At 43.3% G+C, this 25,282-nt stretch overlaps 1 protein-coding gene across 30 annotated transcripts in view; it reads right to left on the bottom strand.

Moving 5' to 3' along the window:
* ANK3 (ankyrin 3) overlaps positions 1–25,282 on the bottom strand; it is a 1,059,766-nt gene that overhangs the window by 215,157 nt on the left and 819,327 nt on the right. For all 30 annotated transcript variants that reach the window (XM_075348673.1, XM_075348677.1, XM_075348666.1 and 27 more), the window contains 5 exons: positions 21,204–21,302; positions 13,117–13,314; positions 11,989–12,087; positions 8,675–8,773; positions 1,468–1,665 (listed from right to left, as the gene is read on the bottom strand). In XM_075348673.1, the coding sequence (XP_075204788.1) occupies positions 1,468–1,665; positions 8,675–8,773; positions 11,989–12,087; positions 13,117–13,314; positions 21,204–21,302 (693 nt within the window). The remainder of the gene's footprint in view (positions 1–1,467; positions 1,666–8,674; positions 8,774–11,988; positions 12,088–13,116; positions 13,315–21,203; positions 21,303–25,282) is intronic.

Here is a 25,282-nt window from a genome sequence, read left to right as displayed (position 1 = left end):
CCCCAAACAATTAACGGCATATGACACATAACCAGCAAAACCACAGAATGTAACCAGCGACAGTTTCTCACCCTTCCGCTGGTTCACCAGGGATTAGAATGTCAGTGCCTCAGAACTTACAGGGCTACTTATTCAAACCAGCAGCACCCCGCTTTCGGTGGGCACCCACTGAGCATGAAATAACGCCAGATTTAGGAAGTTGGCTGAGGGCCGCAAAGCCTGTAGTCAGGTGACTGGATTGTCCCAAGCTGGATTCCTTACTTAGGTAGTCCTTGATATCTCAGCCGAATCCTTGCATTCAATGCTGAAATCCATCTAGTATTATAATCCAGGTTCAGATATGGCTTGCCAATCGGATCCGCAGATCCTAGATTGGTATCATTAGCAAGAGTCTCCCCGAGCAATGGACAGTCCTCCTTCTTATGCCCCTGAGCTCTCCATTCAGACCATTGGGGTCTTCACGATTGGTGGATAAGACTGGGATTTTATTGGTTAGATTTCAAGCCATATACAAAATATCCCTAGTAGTAATGGTCTCTGGCAGAGATGAGGGAGGGACAGCTTAAGTTACATCGCATCCAGTAATACACATAGTGATACAATGGGAGGTTCGCATAATTGATTTTGTCTGGGTATCTGACCTTCACTGGCCAAGTCAATTACATTAGTCAACAAGAACTTTAACATTAGACTCCTAAGAGTCTCGTAGAAAGAATGGGGTGCTTATCTCCCGTTTATAAACAAACTATCATCATGTCTGGCTGAATTTTAAGAAACTTAACACATGCTAGGCACTGACTGAGTCCATGTCGGTCGAAATTATACTAACCGAGCTTCCGTGCAATTGTCACACTAATTCCGCATCTGCTCATTAACCCTTATGAATATACACTGCTTCCCCCGCCCACCCTCTGTGACAGCATCTGTTATTGGTTGCAGTCAGATTGCCGGAGTCTGTGATTGGTTGTCCTCATACTGGCTGTCTGTGTCCCCAAAGTTGAGTGTAAAAAAATTAAATAACTGAAAAAAATGATGTAGGGTCCCCCATATCTTGACACCTAGTGCAGATAAGGCAGACAGCTGGAGGCCGAAGTCCACAGTTGTCTGTGTTAAGCTCGGTAAGTATAATCGTCCTGCTTTATATTGTTATCTGGTTGGCCGAACCCTAAGAAGTCCATGTTCGGGGTCCGAGCACAGACACTAGGTGTCTGGTAGAGACCCTGGACTTTACAGTTCGGGTTTGCCCATCACTACTCATAATTGATCAGAGACTTATTTATTCACTATCACTTTATAGCTCTCACAGTAACCTTTTTTTATAGCACTTCAGACACATTGGCAGTACGTAAATATATATCCGATCATATCTGACATTTATTTACAATCAGACGAGCCTGGTTATTGAGTATTTGGGGATATATTGGCACTATATAATATGGCTGAGTGTTTTTGTAGTATTTTCAGTACCTTGTTGCTAACATTAACATTAGCATTTCTGGTGAGGAGCAGAGACACCATGTCCACGTGGCCCTCCTGAGCAGCGAGATGGACAGGGGCTATTCCTTGCTTGGTAATTGCATTGGCATCAGCACCATATTCCAGTAAGGTGGTAGCTATGTCCATCTGGTTTTTCTTTGCAGCAATGTGAATGGGAGTGTAACCATTCTGAAAGGAAAAGCGACAATGAGTGGTTAATTTTACCGTGGCACTGAAAATCGGTAAATCAGATTTGCAACCCCCATCAACCAGAATCCTGTAAGTCTGAAAATATAAAATATGAAACAGAGCACCCCCACCATACATCCATAACTGACAGACAGGTAGTATTGTTCCTTTTATCCATAAAGAATAGCTATAGGTGAGACTGCAGCAAATGAGAATGAGAATAAAAGAGATTGTGGCATGACTAATAATCACCGCGTCCTGTGATATGGCTGCCAAAGAAGAACAGAAATTAATGAAACAGTTCTTAAAGGGAATCTGTCACTAGATTTTTGCTCCTTCATCTGAGAGCAGCATAATGTAGAAATGTAGAGACAGAGACCCTGGTTCCAGCGATGTGTCACTTACTGAGCTGTTTGCTGTCATTTTGATAGACTCAATGTTTTCTCTGCTGTAGATCTAGCAGTAAGGGCATGGTTCCACTTGCGTTTCGCTTCCGATGTGAGAGCCAAGGGTCATGTGACTGTGATGCCATCTTTCAATCGTATCACAGCTGCGGAGAAGAAGGACGGAGCACTTTCTCCCTATCTCCTCCGCTGCCTGTCTCTGCGTATATCATACTGCACTCGGATTACATGTGAGTGCAGAGTGATGTTTCACACGCTCCCATAGACTTGTAAGGGGGTGTGTGAGCCGAGAATCGCTGCCAAACACAGCATGCTGCGATTCATTCCACATGCCGCTATGGCATGAGAAATAAATCGCTGATGGACACTGCCTCACAGTTTTGCACTGGTGCGAGTGCAATCCAATGTTTTATCGGATCGCACTTGTCCGTGCACAGCACAAGTGGAACCGTATCCATGTATAGTGCTCATGAATATACTGGACTACCTGGCAGCAGGCCAAGTAGTCCTCTAATGATAATCTACTGCTGATTAATCAGTGATTTTATCAAAATGACAGTAAGCAGCCCAGTAAGTGACACATCGCTGGAATCAGGGTTTCTGTCTCTACATTATGCTGCTCTCAGATTAGGTGACAGATTTCCTTTAAATGGGTTGACAACATCTTGACAAACTCTGTCTCCAAATGTTCAATTGAGGGATAGGGATATCAGACAGGTTCTCCTGCTCTGGGGGTCTTGAAACCAAAGCCAGCGCCCACAAATGGGTCAACCCAAGATGGATTCAGAGCCCAGGGCATTTGGGGTCCCACTCTGTCAATGTTTCACTTTGCAAAATCCACTGTATAAGTACAGCACATGCTTCCACTGCATAAATCAGGAGCTGGGTCCACTTTCTACAGCATGAGTGCCGGCTGTGTTGTACAGGAGGTCCCCATGTGTAACTGCTGCAGTCAGAACTAGCCCCGAATGCAGCAGTTTTACCTCTTGGATGTATCTGTCAATAGTGATAGTGGCATTTAAGAGATCTGAATTGGGGGAAAGTGTCCTTTCTGTCCCTCATCGCCACCTCAACATGGTTGTCATGTCTGCCATGTTTGACACTTATGACACCCAGTCTGTAGAAAGGCTTCATAGGACATAAGTAATTATACGATACACTGTAATCTTGCAGCTTTGCATTGTATTTTAGTTTACAAGCAAACCATGATAAAAAATCCCCTAGCGAGACCAATAAAAAAATGTAAAAAAAATTGCACTAATCAACATATCAACATCATTACTTTTAAATCAAATAACTTATCGCTTTGTGCATAACTGTTCGACCTAATAAAGTATAAAAATATTTATCCAATATGGGAAAAAAATTGAAATGTCAAAATAGCTATTTTTTGGTCACTTTCCTTTCCAAAAAAATGGAAAAAAAGAGGTCAGAAAGTTGTATGGATACCAAAATGGAGATGATAAAAACTACAGCTCAAGTTGTAGAAAAAAAACCCTGATACTGCTCAATCCATCGAAAAATAAAAATGTTCTACCTCTTGGAAAGTGAAGAGTGAAAAATCAAAAGAAAAGAAGGACTCACCGTAGGTATCGTGTAGTAAAATATTTCCTCTACAGAGTTACATTAATTTCTTTTCTATAGTTGTTTCTGGGAAAGGCGCGTGATAAGCAATATGGCCATGACTACGAATATGTCAGATGCTGGTACTGCGCTTCCCTTCTAGCATCTTTCTCAGGTGCTTCCGGTTTGGGACCACTCCCAGTCCCTATATATACCCTCTGCTCCCAGTAGGGGGTGCCAGTTATTCTGATTTCATTTAGATGTTGGCCTGAAGGTGGAAGGAGCTGATGGAGCCCTCTTTGCAAGTTGCTGTGTAAGCTGCAGTCCTGGTGCTGTCTGCAGCTGTATGTTGTTGTGTTTCCCCTGTCTGTCTTTCCTTCCCCTAATGTTTTATTAGTGCAGCGGTGAGGCTAATGTCCCTCACCTGCCAGCTCACTAGCCAGGGCTATTACAGGGTCTGCCAGTTTCAGAATCTGTACAGGGACTGGTCAGGGGTGCAGGGTACACCTGCAGGTGAGTGAAGGAGGTGTCCCATCTTTCCCCTCACTAGCGCTAGGGCTCACAGTTGTTATTGTGACCCCGGTGTACCCAGAGTTTTGTTGTGTGTCGCATAGTATGCCATACTTCCCTGTCACTACCGTGACACCTGCTCCTCAGCCAAGAGCCATATTCTGCTTACAAATATATTATGGGAATGTCCATGTCTGAATTTAGGGAATGGAGAGCAGGGAAAACCAGTACTGTTTAAATAAAGTAGCGATCTTGACAAAGCAACAGTTGAAAGCAGCTTCTAAAGAATCATGAACTGATCATGTGAATCAGCATTTTTTGGGAGAGAAGCAAACAAAATAAGATAATGATGTGTATTACAAAAATGTATAACTTTGCCAAGCCTGGAGGGTGGCTAAATAAAAAAAATATACTGTTTAAGCTGTATAACAGCAAATATGGATGGAACTACAACTACCTGTGGAGGCTGTAATGGGAATATCAAGCCTTCTTATAAAAAGCTATGTTACACCTGACTTATTTTAATGGGGTTGTCCAGGATTAAAGAAAAGGGGGGATTTTTTTTCTAATGCCGTGCACTCCCTTTAATATAAGGTGAACATTGTTCATGTTGAAATGAATTAAATGCATTACACACAAAAAATAATCTCATTTCCATTTCTAATAAACTTCTTCTAACTACATTTAACACTTTGTTGTCATGCTGTTTGCTATTTACTTCTTCTTTTAAAAGGTCAGTGTGGACACTCGCTCCCCTTCAGCAGATATCAGATATGCCACAGCCCACAGAGCATGCTTTACTGATGGCTCATGTCAAATGCATTTCTGTTTTTAGTCACCACTCCCTGTCTGTGAGGGTCGTGCCTGCTTTTGTAGGATATTTTAGCATAATGACACAGGTCATTGCTCACAAAGAGCGAAAGGGGTCCTCCAAAGCTAAAATTTTACATTATAGGCACAAATGATTTCAAAATAACAAATGGAGGCATATTCCCCTTCGTCATCCCCATGGGTCTAGCGCACGCTGCTCCGGAGGTCAGCGCTTACTCCGGAAGCAATGTTTACTTTTCTGAGGCTCCATCAGTCGCGTTATTAGAAGAGCACATCATTAGATTAACATCCACTGACATGCTCGTCTAGCCACCTCATATGACCACTGCAGGCAGTCAGCGGCCCCTTTGACATTGAGATGGTGCAAACATTGCATTTATAGCCGATAAGGACCTCCATGGCAGCCTTTTTTTTTTGTTTGTTTTTTTTTATATGGACTTTGAATCTGCCACCAAAACAGTACCACTCATATATAGGGGCACAAGAGCACCAAATAGAGGCAGCCATTAAAGGGTTATTCCCATCTGCAAGATCCTATCCCAATATGTAGTAGGTGTAATAATAATATTAGCAAATACCTCCAATTAGAAATGTAGTATAGTTCTTCTGTTTCACTGTCAAATACCTCCAATTCAGGGCATTACAGGACCTTACGACAACTAGCAACTACCTAACTGACTATATGCAACTAGGGCAGCATGGTGGCTTAGTGGTTAGCACTGCAGCCTTGCAGCACTGGGGTCCTGGGTTATAGTCCCACTAAGGACAACATCTGCAAGGAGTTTGTATGTTCTCCCTGTGTTTGCGTGGGTTTACTCCGGGTTCTCTGGTTTCCTCCCACACTCCAAAGACATACTGATAGGGAATTTAGATTGTGAGCCCCAATGGGGACAGTGTTGCCAATGTATGTAAAGCGCTGTAGAATTAATCTAATATATAAAGCTGTATGTGTGTGTGTGTGTGTGTGTATGTGTGTGTATGTCCAGGATTGGCATCTGCAGCTACAGCCACAAAATTTTGCACACTCACACTTCTGGACCCCGAGAGCGTCATAGGCTATGTTTTGAGGGGAAATTTTAACCCCACGCTTTACAGTTATTCACCAAAAAACCTGCCTCCATTAAAGCGAATGGAGCTGGGAGCCACAGTGCAGCCAGAACTTCAGTAGAATGCGCAGCCACGCCCTTATATAGAATGTTGGCGTATCACAATGCAGCCAGGGAAAGAGACAGACGCAGCCAGGGAAAGAGACAGACACAGACAGGGAAAGAGACAGACACATACAGGGAAAGAAACAGCCATAGACAGGGTAAGAGACAGACAGAAAAAGAGACAGACTGACAGGGAAAGAGACAGACAGGGAAAGAGAGAGACAGGTTAAGAGACACAGACAGGTAAAGAGACAGACACAGACAAAGAGACAGACACAGGGAAACAGACAGACAGGGAAAGAGAGGAAAAGAGACAGACAGGGTAAGAGATAGACAAAGACAGGTAAAGAGACAGACAAAGAGACAGACACAGGGAAAGTGACAGAGGGAAAGAGGGAAAGAGACAGACCTGGAAAGAGAGGGAAAGAGACAGACAGGGAAAGAGACAGACAGTGAAAGAGACAGAGAGACAGAGACAGACAGGGGAAGAGATAGACAGACAGGGAAAGAGATTGAGACAGACAGAGAAAGAGACAGTCAGAGACAGACAGGGAAAGAGACAGACAAAGAGATAGAGAGACAGAGAGAGATATACAGAGGGGGAGACAGACAGAGAATGGGAGAGAAACAGAGAGACAGTTACTATTCTGGGCAGCAGTTATTAACCCGGGCGAAGCCGGGTAGTACAGCTAGTAGCGCTATATAAATGAATAAATATTATATTATATATATTATAGATCCTGCAATACCCTGAATATAAAGGAAGTGACCTAGTGAATCAGAAGACCTATACTACATTTGTAACTGGAGGAATTTGGGGACAAGAAATAACCCAAAGAAAATAATACTTTTTTTTTTAAATATGTTTATCTTATATCGCATATAGTCATTTAAAGGGAACCTGTCAGGTGCAATATGCACCCAGAACCACAAGCAGTTCTGGGTGTATATTGCTAATCTCTGCCTAACTGTCCCGGTATCTAGTAGCATAAATAAAGGGATCTTTAGAAAAAGTATTTCTAAAGATACCATATGATATGCTAATGAGCACAGGGACTAGTCACAAGGGCGTTACTTCCCTTGGATAGTCGCCCCCCCTTAGCATGTAAGTATCTCCCTGTGGGTGTGCTAACATGCTAATGAATGTTCAGCATTAGAGGATGGTTGCCCTTATCTCTCTGCTGCAATTGCTGGACTTCGGCTCATTGCGCATGATCCTGGACTTTGGCATGCGCACTACACAAGTTTGAAGCCAGGACACGTACACCCGGCTTCATAGTGCGCATGACTGGGATCATGTGCACTGAGCTGAAATCCACTGTCGGATGCAATGGCAGCAGAGAGGTAAGCGCGACCATCCTCTGACGCTGTGCATTCATTAGGAAGTTAGCATGCCCATGAGGACACACTAACATGCTAAGGAGGCCGACTAGCCAAGGGAAGTAACGCCCTTCCACTAGTCGCTGGCCTCATTAGCATATCATAAAGGATCTTTAGAAATACTCTTTCTAAAGATCTCTTTATCTATGCTAGTAGATACAGGGACAGTTAGGCAGGGATTAGAAATTTGCAATCAGAACTGCCTGTGGTTCTGGGTGCATATGGCACCTGACAGGTTCCCTTTAAGAAGCTTCGCTAAGCGGAATGCGCCTGAATTCTGGCATAATGTTCACCCAAAACAATCTTTCATAATTTGCACTGTGTATAATATGCGACTGTGGCTTTGCAGAAAAGAGTGTCGTTAGTCTAAAAGCCGCTTTACACGCTACAATTTATCTGAAAATATGTCGTCGGGGTCACGATTTTCGTGACGTACTTCCGTCATCGTTAGCGACGTCGTTGCGTGTGACACCTACGTGCGACTATGAATGATCGCAAATAGGGTGAAAATCGTTGATCGTTGACACATCGTTCAGTTTGAAAATATTGTTCGTCGTTTGGAATGCAGCAGACATATTGCTACGTTTGACACCCTGCCAACGACGAACAACATCCACACGACCGCCTTGGTCAAACAATATATCGCTGAACAATGTCGCGTCGTTTGTGAGATGTGTACGTGTGACCGCTACAAAACAACCTACAGTGTGAGCAATCTCGGCAAATCGTAACAACGATCTGGCCATGTCACATCGCTAACGAGATCGCTAGCGATATAGTTGTGTGTGAAGCAGCCTTTAGAGTCACGGTATAATTTTGGCATAGTTTTTGGTACAAAGTAAGTCAACTAGTAGGTGGTGTAAATTTATGCTAGACAGTCTTAAAATAATGGTCCTGTTCACACAGGTGGGCACACCACTGAGAACGATAATCTGTCGCACTGCACAAAAGATAATTTCACCACATGAACAGGCGTTTTGTACTACACTGAATGATTGACTTTGACAGTTTTCATAAATCAGCCCCATTATCGTTTTGGTGGGTCCACACAGTGTGTCTTAGAATTGTCTGTACATATAAATCCAAACTGGTAAATGATTATTAGCCATTGTAGTGACATTAGCAGGGAAATTGTCCTCTATCATGTACATATGATGTACGGTGATTTACCTTTGCAGCTCCGTGAGGCGATGCACCTTTATCCAAGAGTAATAAAGCCACTTTCTGGTTATCATAATGTGCCGCTACGTGCAGTGGAGTTAGCCCGCTCTGAAGACATGCGGAAACAATGAAGATCACACAACGTGTCAGTACGCAAATCGTGAGAGGTAGAATTCTTAATCTGCCCAATTGGCGACTAAAGGATGTGAGTTATTTCTGTATGTTAGTGGTGGTTATAACATCGTTCTATCGAATTTAAGATAATTAAATTATAAGGATATTATGTAATCTAGTTTAGATGAACAGAAAGTCTTTGTAAACCCTACATATATGACTACAAAACAGTCAATTGTCCCTCTATGAAGAAATTTGAAAAAGTGTAGAACATTGTTGGATTATTTGTACTACTATCATAGTACTCAGATTATTTATAGTACTTGGATTATTTGTATTTCTATCATAGTACTTGGATTACTTATACTATCATTGTATAATACCAAATGCGTGGTGTCCATTAGGTCTTCATTTTCCACAGTTTTGCCAGTATTTGGGTGTAAGTACATCATTTGAAGTCTGTTTTGTTTGCAGCTACAGTACATTGCCGTCATTTGAACCACATTTATCAAAATTTTGAGCAATGTTTGATAAATGTAGTACATCTTTAGCTATAAAACTTCTGTCTAGAGCTGATTTTCCACTACAGACAACTACTGGATGGTGTTTTTAACTTTTTGTGCGACTATTTAACAGTTCATAAATTTGATGTAAACCATCCTTGCATAGCTAACCACTTTTTGAAAGTAGCCTAAAAAAGAAAAAAGTTGCAAATTTTCCCCCAAAATGTGCGGGACAAAGATAGCAACTTTTCTTTTAAATGACAAAAAACCCATTCAGTTTAACACATTGATTTCATTTTTTATTCTTTATTGATGATTCATATATATAAAAAAAAAAATATATATATATATATATATATATATATATATATATAGATGTGTGTGTATGTGTATTATCTATATACTGTGTATATATGTATATATATATATATATATATATATATATATATATACAGTAACTGAATGGGTGTTTTTTGTCATTTAAAAAAAAGTTGTGTCACGCACATTCTTTTTTATTTCAGTTAAAGGGAACCTGTCAAGTCCCATATGTACTCTAACCTAGAAGCAGGGTGATGTGTCGTCTAAGAAGCCCTTCCTACCCAAAAATGAATTTTTAAAAAAAAAAAAGTTTTATAACTTACATGTTCCGTATGTAAATGAGCAGAGGGACTAGTCCCTTGGACGTCTCTTCGCCCCGTCTACTTTGCCCCGTCTACTTTGCCCTCTTTCTGTGGTGATACCATGGATTTACATGAGCAACGTCACCGTCAGTTCCTGGAATCCTGCGCGTGCGCGCATCTCATTTGTGCAGCCTTCTTAGCCGGGTGTTTGCTTGGTGGCTTTAGACGCACTTTGCGCATGGTCAGAAGCGCAGAAGCCTTCACATCATGCACATTGTGCTTGTAAAGCAGACAAGCGTACACCCAGCTAAGAAGGCGGTGCAAATGAGAAGTGCACATGCGTGGGATCTCAAGGAGGAGATGGTGACATCGCTCATGTAAATCCATGGTATCATGCCCACATGGGTGTGATACCACGGAAAGAAAGGAAACTAGACGGGGCAAAACGACACTCAGGGGACTAGTCCCTCTGCTCATTTACATACGGAACATGTAAGTCATAAAACTTTTTTTATAAATTAATTTTACACAGTATTACAACACAGGGATGGGTAGGAAGGGGTTTTTTAGGCCACACATCACCCTGCTTGTAAGTTGGAGCGAATATGGGACCTGACAGGTTCCATTTGGGGTATTACAACTCTACTCTCTATTCAGAAATGTATCAAAAATTTCCAAAAAGTAGTATTTTTCCTATATTCTTCGTCTGACTGTGGTTTCAATAACTGCATCAAATTGGCACATGTGAAAGTTCTCTTATCTTCTAGAACCTCAGTCAGGCTGAGCTCACATGTCCTCTAATCATCCATGTGAACAGATATTGCAGAGATCAGTTGGGAAAAAAGTTCTGCAAACACAACTTTATTGTCCATTGTTAAATAACTGATTTCTGCCGGATCCATTTTTTTTTTTTTTTTTAACATTAAAGTCTATGGAGAATGGATCCATTAATGGATTGCGATTCATCTTCAATTTGTAAAGGATCCTGTAAGAAAACAATGCATCCATTACAAATACAAGTGAAACGGATGGCTAAATTGCAATCCGTTAATTGATCCGTCCTCCATAGACGCAAATGTTAAAAAAAAAAAAAAATGGATCCAGCAGATATTAGTTTTTTAATTAACAACGGACAATAACGTTTTTTTGCAGGGCTTTTTTCCCAACTGAGCTCCGCAGGATCCATTCTAATGGATGATTACTAGACAAGACATGGGAACGGAGCCTCAGCAACTGGGTGCAATATGAAATGGGCACTAAAGCACCAACCACAGCCAGACACTAAGTTCATCACTAATTCATCTGAAGGTGAGTATAGAGCCGATCACTTACTGGTGGGTCTCACACTTTTTGGGGTAAATCACAAATAAGCAATTAGTCTTTACTAAAGATTTGGCATGTACACAATGCTAACAGCAGAATTTACAGTTCTATTAGGAGGGTATATCCTGTGCCTTTAGTGCCACATTATATTCTGGCACTTGCTGAAATGTTCACTTTACAGGTCTCTAAGGCTAGTTTCACATTGCGTTTTTACTTACGTTCAGTGGTTCCGTCAGGGCATCTGTCTGAACCGCCCCTCCTCCACCCCGCATAACGTGTTTCGGACGCATGCGCCGACGGGGCCATTGACTATAATGGAGCAGACTCCATTAGCGTGTGCTCTGTCTTGCACCATTTTTGCACATATACGTTTTCTGCAGGCGGACACCCGAATGTAGTCAACTACATTCAGATGTCCGCCTGCAGAAAACGTATATACGCCCGAAAATGGTGCAAGACAGAGCACATGCTAACGGAGTCTGCTCTATTATAGTCAATGGCCCCGTCGGCGCATGCGACCAAAACATGTTTTGCGGGGTGGCGGAGGGGAAATTCGGAAAGATGCCCTGACGGGACCAATGAACATAAGTAAAAGCGCAATGTGAAAGGGTTTAACTCCAATAAGGCAAGCTCTGATAAAGCTCTGATAACTCAGGAATCAGGTGGGGTGTTTGTGGTTACATCTGTGACTTTTAGTTCTTTTGGATGGTAATTTATGCCTTTCTTATTTACAACTGAATAGACAATCTAGGACCATACTTACCTTTCCAGCTGCATCCGGGGATGCATTTTTCTCTAAAAGCAGCTTGGCAACTTCAATTTTTCCATATTTTGCAGCGACGTGTAGAGGAGTAAATCCTTTCTGTAAATATAAATGTTACAAGCGGTTATACAGGTTTTGCTCCTTCGTCCAATATGTCTCCCTCTTTCCATTTACATAATTTACTTCCCTTCATATAATTATTGAGTCAGATTGGTTCTCCAAGCAGCAATCCCTAATATGAAACTCTATAAACCACTCAAACCCTTACACTAATCCATGTAACTATTGCTCAGAGCCTGTTATACCAGCATAACAAAAAGCAATATGCTAATAATGAAAGAATCTATTCAAATGTATAAGATAGTCATCAGACATAATACAAGAAAGCTGAAAGGGCTATTCCGTTCTCCAAGACCCTATCCTGATATGTAGTAGGTGTAATAATAATAATAATAATAATAATAGCAAATACCTCCAATTAGAAATGTAGTACAGTTCTTCTGATATAGCCATGTCTCTTACCTCATGTGCAGAGCATTGCAGCTTACGTATCCATTGTTATGACCACAAGCAACTAACTGACTGTCACTCTATGAGTGGACCTTAACCATGGACACCTAACAATGCCCTGCACATGAGGTAAGAGACATGGCTAATCAGGAGAACTATACTACATTTTTAAGTAGAGGTACTTGCTATTATTATTATTATTATTATTATTATTATTATTATTATTATTATTATTATTATTACTACACCTACTACTTATTGGGATAGGATCTTTGAGATGTTGGGCGGCACGGTGGCTCCGTGGTTAGCACTGCTGTCTTGTAGCGCTGGGGTCCTGGGTACAAATCCCACCAAGGACACCATCTGCAAGGAGTTTGTATGTTCTCCCTGTGTTTGCGTGGGTTTCCTCCCACACTCCAAAGACATACAGATAGGGACTCTAGATTGTGAGCCCCAATGGTGACAGTGTTTCCAATATGTATGTAAAGCGCTGTGGAATTAATAGCGCTATATAAATGAATAAAAATATTATTATAATTATGTGAATAACCCTTTAAGAGAAACTTTATTTCATAACTTATCACATTATAGAAAGTTTCCAGGAATTTTTTTGCTTACCTTTGTCACTATTGCGTAAGTAGCCCCATGTTCTAGTAACACCGAAGCCACGTCATCGTGCCCTTCCCTGGCGGCCAAGTGCAGAGGAGTGTAACCGGAGGTTGTGGAGGCATCGGGGCTTGCCCCTTGCTTAAGTAACTGCTGAACGATGTCTGCCTTCCCTAGGCGAGCTGCTATGTGCAATGGTGTTTGGTCATCCTAAGAACAGAAATGGAAAGACTTTTTTTATAAGAATTTCAGGAATAAGTTGGAATATTTTTGCATTTAACAATGTCCCAAGTGCAGTAAAGACTCTATTATGGAGACCATGAATGTGGAAGTGGAAGGTAAGCAGCTGTCAGTGCCCTCTAGAATATGATCCCTTAGGCCCTGTGCGCACTAGGCGTTTTTACCCGCGGTTTTACCCGCGGTTTTGCGGCAGAAATTTCTTGAGAAATGTTTGTAATCTTCCTGCAGACATTTCCCAGCAAAACCTATGGGAAAAAAAAAATTGCTGTGCGCACACTGCGTTTTTTTTCTCAAGAAAATTCTTTCTGAAGATTTTCTTGAGAAAATTTCTTGAGAAAACATGCTTGTCACTTCTTTTCCGCAGGTAGCTGCGGTATTTCACTCCATTCACTGTAATGTAATCACGAAATACCGTGGGTATACCGCAGGTAGCAAATGATGTGCGGTATACCCTCGGTATAGCTGCGATTTACCTGCGGTAATGCTCATCGCTGCCTGCGGTTTTGTAGGAAGTGATGTCATTATGCCAGGAAGAGGAAGCGGAGCAGAGTAAACACAGACGTCACACTCCCTGGACGCCGCACAGAAGCACTTCCGTGTGACCTCCAGGTGCCCGTGCAGTCTGTTTCCCGCTCCGGCCCCGCGGCTGCCAGCATAGCAGTGTCAGTGTCTGCCCGCAGTGTCAGCAGCTTGTCACCCTGCAGTGCGTGCAGCCGCGGGGATGATGAGCGCTGCTGTCAAGAGGTTAGATCAGATCATTACCTGCGGTGACGATCTCCTGCCTCCTGACGTCACCGCTGTCACTGCCATCTATGCCCGCGGCCCGAGACTGTCACTAGCGGTGACGTCACGGACTCTCGCGATACTGCTGAGAACGCGGCGGGCATAGAAGGCAGTGACAGGGCTGATGGCAGAACTGCAGGAGATCATCACAGCAGGTAATGATCTCATCTAACCTGACAGCAGCGCTCGTCATCCACTGCAGTGACCTGGGCTGACCTATTGATGTTAGCTCATGTCACTGCATTGCTCTCCCAGCCAATGGGGAACATTCTGTTCTTCATTGACTGGGACAGTGACTATGGTATGGATTATGCCATGGGACCCCCCCCTCCTTTATTGGATTACGCCGGACGTGGAATTGATTGTTCTGTTCAATAAATTTGTGAAAGAGGGAATGTTTTGAGGAGTGTTTTTTCAAATAAAACTTTTTTTGTTGTCTATTTTTTATTTCTTACAGACTGGGTTGGTGATGTCAGATATCTGATAGACGCATGACATCACTAACCCCAGGGCCTGATGCCAGGTGACATTACACATCTGGCATCAACCCAATATATTACCCCGTTTGCCACCGCACCAGGGCAACGGGATGAGTTGGGGCGAAGCGCCAGGATTGGCACGTCTAATGTATGTGCCACTTCTGGGGTGGCTGCGGCCTGCTATTTTTAGGCTGGGGAGTGTCCAATAACAGTGGACCTCCCTAGTCTGAGAATATCAGACCCCAGCTGTCCGCTTTACCTTGGCTGGTGATCCAATTTGGGGGGGACCCCACGTTTTTTGTTTTAAATTATTTATTTAATGTAAAATAACAGCGTGGGGTGCCCTCTGTTTTGGATTACCAGCCAAGGTGAAGCAGCCAGCTGTGGTCTGCAGGTTGCAGCCGTTTGCTTTACCCTAGCTGGAAAACGGAGAAGGCCTCAATCATCAATATAAAATAATAAACTTTATTGTATCATAAATATTAGATATTAGAAAAACACACCCAGTGATTGTGAACACACACAGGGGCATACAAGGAGATTATAGGAGCAACCTAAATGGGACCCTTATATTCTCTTTAAGAGGTCAAGCTCCTATCTATCCTACGGGGCGATGTACACATATATATACACATAGCGCCGTGCTTTTCTCTGGGCGCCCCCGTTCAGAATCAATTTTTAAAACTCAATTCAATTGAACCGTTTTTTGATAATTACCCAAGGTTTCTATGGCGGGTTTTTTATCGGGACCTGTTGGGGCAGACGATTAAAACTCAATTCAATTGAACCGTTTTTTGATCTTTACCCTAGCTGGCTACAAAAGATGGGGGGACCTCACGTCATTTTTTTTAATTATTTATTTCTTTTTTGGCTAAATACAAGGCTAGGCACCCTTTAGTGCTACATGAAAGTCACTAAAGGGTGCCAGCTTAGAATATGGAGGGAGGTGGGACATTATATAGGTCTTTCTCATCTATCTATTCATCTATCCATCTTTCCCTCTATCCATTATCTGTCTATCTATCGATTATCTATCTATTATCTATATTATTTATTGCAGTTCAGCATAAAAAAACCGCAGGGACCAACCTGCGGAAAAACCGCGGCAAAAACGCATGCGTTTTTCCCGCGGTTTTGGTGTGGTTTTTTACCGCAGGTGCGGTAATCTTCAACTCTCAGAAGTTTCTCAAGAAATTTTCTTGAGAAAAATCACTTTTCTAGTGCGCACATAGCCTTAGATAGGAAATCTTGGACACTGTGGACACATCTGTGGGAGCCCGACACCCAGCACCCCATCATCATCCCAGCTGTGATCAGCTCCACTGGTGGCCGGATGTGAACAGTGCACAGACCTAGAACAGCACAGCTCTGTACACTGTAGTGGCCGCTCCCGGGTCCTGAAGATCAGCTGAGGCACCTGAGACCACTACACCACTGTGCTCTGACTCTTCTTAGGAGTGTCAGGGACTGGAGCCGCACCGGTCTGAGACTGAATCCTACGGATGGGTCAATAGTCTCACAGGTCTAGACATCACACAAGTTTAGATTCTCAACAGATCACTGCATGATAAACTATCCTGGAGAGGGCTAAAAATTTGGCCTGGAATATATACTCCATAAGCAAACATGGTGTGACACGCTCACTTTATCCCATGTAACCTATGAACCCCCTGTTGTCTTTCTTTGTTTTGCTGTTATTGTATAAACTACTTACTGTAAAATAAAATATAGTTTTATCGAGCATGCAGTATATTTTGCCAGTCTCGCTATACCCATCCTTGTAAGTTCAATCACAAGTAAACTTACGTTAATTCTTCTAGTATTGGGATCCCCCTTCTCATTAGTTCATGTGACAACATTAAAATAAATATATATAGTACAGAAATTAAAGGGAATCTGTCAGCACGTTTTTGCTATTTAATCTGAGAGCAGCATAATGTAGGGGCAGAGACCCTGATTCTAGTTATGTGTCACTTAATAGGCCTTGTGTTGCTCTTCCAATAAAATCAGTGTTTTATCAGCAGAAGACTACATGTATTTTGCCTTATAGTCAACTGTTCTGTGTAACCCTGCTCCGACCACTAATTAGCAATATTCTGTCAATTTACAGTGTATACAAAAAGCTGCCAATCAGTGTTGTGGGCGGGGTTATATGGAGCTCAGCATTCATAGTTCTGCTGGATCTGCAACAGAGAAAACCGTGATTTTATCCCAACTGATGCACCCTGTAAACTTGGACTACGTACCCACGATCAGGACCAGTTACGTTTTTGACACTGTAGAACATCTGCACCATCTCTGCACCTTAGTTTACTTGCATTTTTTTCATTGGATTTTTGTATGTGCATTTTTTTCTCTGTTTGATGTGTCATCCTTTAAATAAAGCTGTTTTGTTTTTGAAACTTTCTGGTACTGACATCATTAGGTGCGGATTACAGGGGTTTTTGGTGCATTTACGCTGCGTAAACGCACAAAAAATGCATGTGTATTTGTTACCTGCATATTTTACGCATCTAATGCAAGTCTATGGGAAAAACTGAGTGTTCCTGCAAGAAAAATTGACATGTTGCAGCATGGAAAAATGCACCGTAGGTCAGTTTATGCAGCATAAAAAAGAAGCCCAGTGGGCATGAGTTTTCTACTAATCTCATCCACTTTGCTTGTACTGTAAAACACTGAATTCAAAAAGCGAGTAACACTAATTGTGGGAACGTACCCTAAGTAATGCATCATTGTAATGGGAGTCTCTGCACCTGCATCATGCTTTATCTCAGAATACATAAACCTGGTCACAGATGCCATTTAAATTATAACTCTTAAGTAGTTATGGGTGAACCCGAAAAAAATTCGAGATTGACGGGTCCAACCGGATTCAAAATTTAAAAAAAATGGTTCGGGACTGGAATTAATCCCAAATTTCTGCCCGGACGCCGATCCCCATATAAATGTTTGGGGATCCGAATACTGTGCTTTAAAATGGTGGTAGAAAGGGTTAGGGAAATTAGAGGAGGAGCGTTATACTTACCGAGACTCCAGCGAGGGAAACTCGGTAAGTATAACGCTCCTGCTTATGCTTATTTTCTTTTTCTTACTTTATTTTTTTAATTAATTATGGCCGAATCAGGATAGTTACATGGAGTTCCCTGAGAACTATGTATCTGGGGTTGGTGCACGGATACTAGTTATCCGGCATGGATCCCAAATTTTACAGTCCGGGTTCGTCCATCACTACTTTTAAGAATTCAAGACCACAAAATGTATCAGTAATAACTTCTTCAACCCCTAGACCACCAGAAGCACTAGGTATTAGCCACTAAGTTACTCTAAACTTCCAGGGATATCACTTACTACTTACAGCCCCTTTAGATAGCCATTCCAGACTGATCACTGGGTATATGCAAGCAGACATTTACTCACCTAGCTTAGAAAGGCTGATATATATCTTACGCTCATGAAAAAAAAATTAACGTAGAAATCATCGCATTTGTTAAATGAGAGTTTTGTTTGTTCATGTTGTGACTGGCATGGTTAGACAGGACAAAAGTCGGGAACACGTATTCCCTCAAATTCCCTTCTCCGATTATTGGCTAGTCTAAATGGACCAATAAGCAACCTATGTGTAAAGGCCCCGTCACACACAACGAGATCGCTAACGAGATCGTTGTTGCGTCACCGTTCGATCTCGTTAAGTGGGACACCTACCAGTGATCAGGTCCCTGCTGTGAGGTCGCCGGTCGTTGCTGAAGGGTCCGGACCATTTTCTTCAAAGGTGATGTCCTGCTGGGCAGGACACCTCGCTGTGTTAGACACCTAACAATGATCTCCTATACAGGTCGCTCATCGTTATACAGGTCGCTCATTGTTATACAGATCGCTCATCGTTACTGTTGGTAAGATCTGACTGTGTGACATCTCACCAGCGACCTCCCAGCGACTTACCAGCGATCCTTATCAGGTCGCATCGTTTTCGGGATAGCTGGTAAGTCCTTAAATGTGACGGGGGCTTAAAGCAGTACATGTAGGAAGTAAGGCAAACCAGAATAATGCCCGGTAGGGGGTTAAGAATGATAAACTCACCTTCCATGTCTTGGTACCAATGCACTTGGAAAAGCCCCTTTCAAAATTGTTATCAGGATCTACCAGTGTGATTTCGCAGTGAAAACTATTTTAAGACCCCCATACCTATTACACTAATATTGTCTGAACCCATTAATATTGATGGATTGGGCTGACTGCTGGAATAATGCATATTGATCTGTATGTATTGCAACAACTATTGTTTGTTTAATATGATGTGATTTTATGTCTGCATGCATATTGTTCAGATGTTAATGTGTAGCCCCACAGGTGTTGTGTCGGTGCATGACCTTCAGGGACTCTAGGTGGATGGAACAGTCTGGTCACAGGTAGGAAGCCTTCTTTTAGGATTGTCGTGACGCCACTCTCAGAATTGCGGTCAGTGGAGACCGCCACTGCAGATTAAGGGATGCCTGGGGCTGATGGTGGGTGCAGTCAGTTGTAATAGCCTCCTGAGAGTGAGGCAAGCCCCAGGGCCCTGTGCCAGTGTGTGGAACCACAAGGCGCAGAATAACTCAACACAAGCAGAATGTCTTTCAGGGGTTTTACTCACTGTTGATGGCAGGGTGAGTAACCCGGGCGTAGCTGGGATGAACCAGGCTGGAACCAGGTGTCCTTCAGGCTGACTTATGAGGGTGGCTACTGACTCGCCTTCCTTAGCCCTTCTGTTGTTTGTGATGACCCCGACTTGCAGTCCCTATGGGGGTCACCCAGGGAAGTTACTGCTCCCCTCGTTTCGGCCCGTTTGCTTGTAGCCTGGACCAGGTCACTCCGGCTGCTTGCCTCCTGTGAACTATGGGCCCTCACTTTGCTACGTGGCTGCGGACTCTGTGGTGTTGTCTTGGGGGTTTGAAGTGCCCCCTCAAGCAGGTTTAGCAGAAGAAAGCTGGATCTATCTCTGCACTGGGACCTGTTACCCCTTCGGGCCTGGTACCTCCCTGGCAGTCCTCTTACTCTCCACTCCGTTGCTCTCTCTTTAGCCTTGTGTGGATTTCGGACGGCACCACTATGTGACCGTTCTCCCCCGTCAGTAGTCACTGCGCGGACGCTGTTAGACTGCAACAGCTCCAGGGTCGGCTTCTGCTCTCCCTGAGCTGCACCCTAAACCGGCTCACTCGTGGGACCTGCACTGCTGCTCCTGTCTGAGCTCCACTTCCATGCTCCTCACTCCTCCACACTCTGCTTCAGACTCCTCCTTCTCTTTTCCCTTTGTGCCTGCCTACGCCACCTAGCAACCAGGCTCTCTACCACACCCCTTGAGTGGAGATGGAGGCCTCGCCCCCTCCTGGGATCCCCAGGGGTCCTCCCAAAGGTACATGTGTGAGACCTGATCACTATGCGCCTGTGTAGTCACACCTCGGTCAGCCTTCTGGATTACCTGTTTTGTACTGTCCCCAGCATGGGTGCAGTACTCAGTGGTGCCTGACCAGGTCAGGGGCGCCACATTAACAAAGTTAAAAAAAAAAAAAAAAAAGTTCCTCATTCACAGACAGGATGTTCCTCCTTCTTCTCCCAGTGTGTTCATTCTAGTGTGGAGCTGGAAGCTGAAGGTCACAGCAGATTTCTCTCTCCCTCTCCCAGAAACCAGACTGATCCTATTCTCATGTTGTAAGCTGGATGTTCTTAATTCTCAATAAATGAATATTCTCTGTTGCTCGCTGTGGACATCACGCTGATTAACCCGCTGCTAACAGTCTAATGTGTATGGAGGCACCCGGACAAATGATTCTCGGGCGAGTTAAAGAGATGGTTCACTACTCAACATTAGTGGCCACAACCTTGTAAAACTGATAGGGAAGGCTTTTTCTAAATACCTACCTAAATACCTATTGTGCTCTGCTTATCCCCATGAAGTGACTCCCGAGCTCCGTGACCTCTGTGACCTGGTGATGTCATGTCAACTTCCCGCTGACCTGACATCACGAGGCGAGCCCCAATCTCCCTGAGTGACTGGGCTGTGGGTGGAGTTTTGCTGCTCATCACAGCCCAGCATCACAGCCCAGCATCACAGCCCAGCATCACAGCCCAGCATCACAGCCCAGCATCACAGCCCAGCATCACAGCCCAGCATCACAGCCCAGCATCTCGCGCGCTCTACTTCACTGCAGAGCGCCACAAGCAGGAGCGATGCTGGGCTGTGATGCTGGGCTGTGATGAGCAGTGAAACTCCACCCACAGCCCAGTTACTCACATAGACTGAGGCCAGGCTTGGTGATGTCGGGTCAACTGGAAGTTAACGTGACATAACCAGATCTCAAAGGCCCAATCCTGAATAAGCCCCCACCAGAGAAGTCTGGCAACAGCTTCCTCCTACAGCCAAAGGAGCATTTAGCAGATGGAGCGCTCCTGTGTATGGCACAGATGGCAGAAATGGCTGGCTGCCAACCTTAGTATATGGCCAAGGAGGCATTAACTTATGGTTGGTTCCCTTGCTCACTTTATGATTTTAGCACTGAATAAAGAAAGCCTTACACATACATAATATCAGAAATAATCCTGTATAATACCAGCACCACCTACCTTTGCTTTAGCTTCTACCTGAGCTCCATTTTGCAAAAGGTATCGAACAACTTCAGACTGTCCGGCTCTGGCAGCCATATGGAGCGCCGTTTCTCCCCTCTACAACAGATATTAAAAATAAGTCAGTTATTACCACAACCAATTTACATTAACCTTCCATAGTTGTTCAGCAACGAAAGGACTTTTACATTAGAGGGAATCTGTCAGCAGGTTTTTGCTACCCCATCTAAGAGTAGCATTATGTAGGGGCAGAGACCATGATTCCAGTAATTTATCACTTACTTTACTGGTTGCTGCAGTTTTGATTACAAAATGTTTTATCTGCAGAAAATCTAGCAGTGTTCAGAATTCTGAGCTCTGTACAACCCCGTCCACATCAGTGTAGTGATTGGCAGCTTTCTGTGTACACTGTGCATAGGCAGAACGCTGCCAGTCAGTGGTGTGGATGGGGTTCGACAACATAACAGCAGGTTTACTAGTCCTGTTGTGATTATCTACTGTTGATAAAACAGACTTTATAAAAACTACAACAAGCAACCCAGTAAGTTACACATCGCTGGGATCAGGCTCTCAGTCCCTATATTATAATACTGTCACATTAGCATAAACAAATCTTACAGTGAGGAAAATAAGTATTTGATACAATGTCGATTTTGCAAGTTTTCCCACTAGAAAGAATGGAAAGATCTGTAATATTTATTGTAGGTACACTTCAACTGTGACAGACAGAATCCCCCCAAAAATTCAGAAAATCACATTGTATGATTGTTGAATAATTAATTTGCATTTTATTGCATGAAATTAGAATTTGATACAATAGAAAAATAGAACTTAAAGTGGTGGTTCACCAATTTTTTTTATTCTCTCTCTCAGTGTAACTTACTATTTCAGTTGTCTTCCTAATTGCCTTCTATTTCAAGTTTTGGCACTGAGCGGCGCTATCCTCTTCGCTCAGTGTCGGTCACATGACCCCCGGATGCTGTGGCCTCTGATATCCGCTGATGTCATGTCAACTTCCGGGCTCTGAAAGTAGACGTGACATAAGCAGCAGCAGCCGCCTCTGATCCTGAGTAACTGGGCTATGGGCGGTGATTACCGTGCATCACAGCCCAGCATGAGGAAAAGCAGCAGGAGCGAGAGGAGAGGAGTCATGTCTGTCAAGTGAGTATGTTATCGCACGTGGGTGGGGGTGGGAGGATGAGTAGAGCGCAGGGTGCCACTGCAAAGAATTATGGAAGTTGTAGGAACTGAACCCAGGAAGTCAGGAGAGAGATTAAGCCCATCAGAGCTGAAGCCAGCAGTGAGGAAGTGCTGCTAGAGCACGATGAAAGGTAATATTGCTGAAAAAACATAATAGATGTGTGGAGAGGCACATATTAGCAAGATTAAGGAGATTAAAAAAAATCAATTTTGGTAACTGGACAACTTCTTTAATATTTGTTATAGAACCCTTTGTTTGCGATTACAGAGGTCAGACGTTTCCTGTAGTTCTTGACCAGGTTTACACACACTGCAGCAGGGATTTTGGTTCACTCTTCCATACAGATCTTCTCCAAATCTTTCAGGTTTCGGGGCTGTCACTGAGCAACACTGAGTTTCAGCTCCATCTAAAGATTTTCTATTGGGTTCAGGTCTGGAGACTGGCTAGGCCACTCCAGGAACTTGAAATGCTTCTTACAGTTCCACTCTTTAGTTGCCGTGGCTGTGCGTTTCAGGTCACTGTCATGCTGGAAGACCCAGCCATAACTCATTTTCAATGCTCTTACTGAGGGAAGGAGGTTGTTGGCCAAAATCTTGCAATCCATGACCCCACCATGCTCCTTTCAATACAGTGCAGTCATCCTGTCCCTTTTGCAGAAAAGCACCACCAAAGTATGATGTTTCCACCCCAATGCTTCACGGTTGGGACAGTGCTCTTGGGGTTGCACTCATCCTTCTTCTTTCTCCAAACATGATGAGTGGAGTTAATACCAAAATGTTCTATGTTGGTCTCATTTGACCACATGACCTTCTCCTATACCTCCTCTGAATCATACACATGGTCATTAGCAAACTTCAATTGGGCCTAGACATGTGCTGGTGTGAGCAGGGGGACCCTGCTGCACGATTTTAATCCATGACAGCATAATGTGTTAAGCCTGCTTTACACGTTTCAATATGTCGTGCAATCGCATTTGTGATCGCACCCGTCCCCATCATTTGTGCAGCACGGGCAATTTGTTGCCCATGTCGCACAATGTTGTTACCCCCCCGTCACACGTACTTACCTTCCAAACGACCTCGCTGTGGGCAGCGAACATCCACTTCCTGAAGGGGGAGGGACGTTCGGCGTCACAGCGACGTCACACAGAGGCCGGCCAATAGAAGCGGAGGGGCGGAGATGAACGGGACGTAAATATCCCGCCCACCACCTTCCTTCAGCATTGCCGGCGGGACGCAGGTAAGTTTCAATTCATCGTTCCCGGGTGTCACATGGAGCGACATGTGCTGCCCCGGGAACAATGGACCACCGGACGTTCGATTTTTAGAAAATGAGCGACGTGTCAACGATGAACAAGAAGGTGAGTATTTCTGCTCGTTCATAGCTGTCACACGCTACGATATCACTAACGATGCAAGATGTGCCTCACTTACGTGACCCCGCCGACATCTCGTTAGATGTATCGTGTAAAGCCCGCTTTACTAATTGTTATCTTTGAGACCGTGGTCCCAGCTCTTTTCAGGTCATTGATCGGGTCCTCCTGTGTACTGGGCTGATTCTTGACCTTTCTCAGAATCATCCTTACCTCGCTAGGCGAGACCTTGCATGGAGCCCCAGACTGAGTAAGATAACCAGTCACCTTGTAACAGTTGTTGCCTTCTCACCAGGCTACTTGCCTATTGTCTTGTGGCCCATCCCAGCATTGTGCAGGTTTACAATTTTGTCCCTAGTTTCCTTAAACAGCTCTTTGGTTATGGCCATGGTGGAAAGGTTGGAGAGTGATTGAGTGTGTGGACAGGTGTCTTTTATACAGATAACAAGTTCAAACAGCTGCAATTACTACAGGTAATGAGTGCAGAGTAGGAGCTTCTTAAAGAGAAAGTAACAGGACTGTGAGAGCCATAATTCTTGCTTGTTGGTAGGTGATCAAATACTTATTTGATGCAATAAAATGCAAATTAATTATTTAAAAATCATATAATGTGATTTTTTGGATTTTTTTATTCTGTTTGTCACAGTTGAAATGTACGTACAATAAAAATTACAGACCTTTCCATTCTTTGTAGGTGGGAGAATTTTCAAAACCGGCAGTGTATGAAATACTTATTTTCCCCATTGTGTAAGCAAACAACATGTAGTACCAGCTTTGTCCACTAGAGCCTTTAAAGTTATTATCTCCTTATTATCATGGTCTATATTAAAATGGGTATTAGCATTTACCCTTCATTAAACCTTGTTACATTGGAATCTTTACAAATCTTTTATGCTGCAGGTTTTGTAAGAAAAGAATAAAAATTTGCCATGGATCTGGGAAGCAATGTTAATCGCTGGAGGAAATCTATCCCCAGCAATCCGCTAGACTGTATTTATGTATCTTGGTAAGTGACTGGCAGCAGAGTCAGTAAGTGGACTATTTCTGATGTGACTCAGACCTAAATTTATCCCCGCTGTACAGGACACACGAGTAAAAAAATAAATAAGACCTCCAACAAATAAGGCTGCGGCTTCATGTTATGTAATAGGAGATGAGCATTTGTGTCCCATGCACTTTAAACAATTCCTGTTGGCAACAAAATAGGATTAAAAGAGAAAAAAAATCTTTTGCGAATATAATGTTTCGGGACTAAAGAGATAAAGAACAGTTCTAAAAATACGCTGTAAATTACACTATGTGCTGGTAACTCTTTACTGGCAGCGTGCGAACTTCCTGACTTACTCTGTGGCACGGCTGACTATACGATGTCACTAACATTACAGTATCGTGATTCTGTCCTAGGTCAATGTCTTTATTAATGGACCCGATTACATGTAATCCACTGTATCGGGGCAAACAAAACACCAGGGAGGAGGATCGAGGACGCAGCGATGGAACAACAGG

This window comes from Anomaloglossus baeobatrachus, chromosome 5 (genome assembly GCF_048569485.1).
Source record: "Anomaloglossus baeobatrachus isolate aAnoBae1 chromosome 5, aAnoBae1.hap1, whole genome shotgun sequence".
Taxonomy (NCBI): domain Eukaryota; kingdom Metazoa; phylum Chordata; class Amphibia; order Anura; family Aromobatidae; genus Anomaloglossus; species Anomaloglossus baeobatrachus.
Note: the sequence above shows the minus strand (reverse complement) of the source record. Positions and strands in the feature narration are given on the sequence as shown.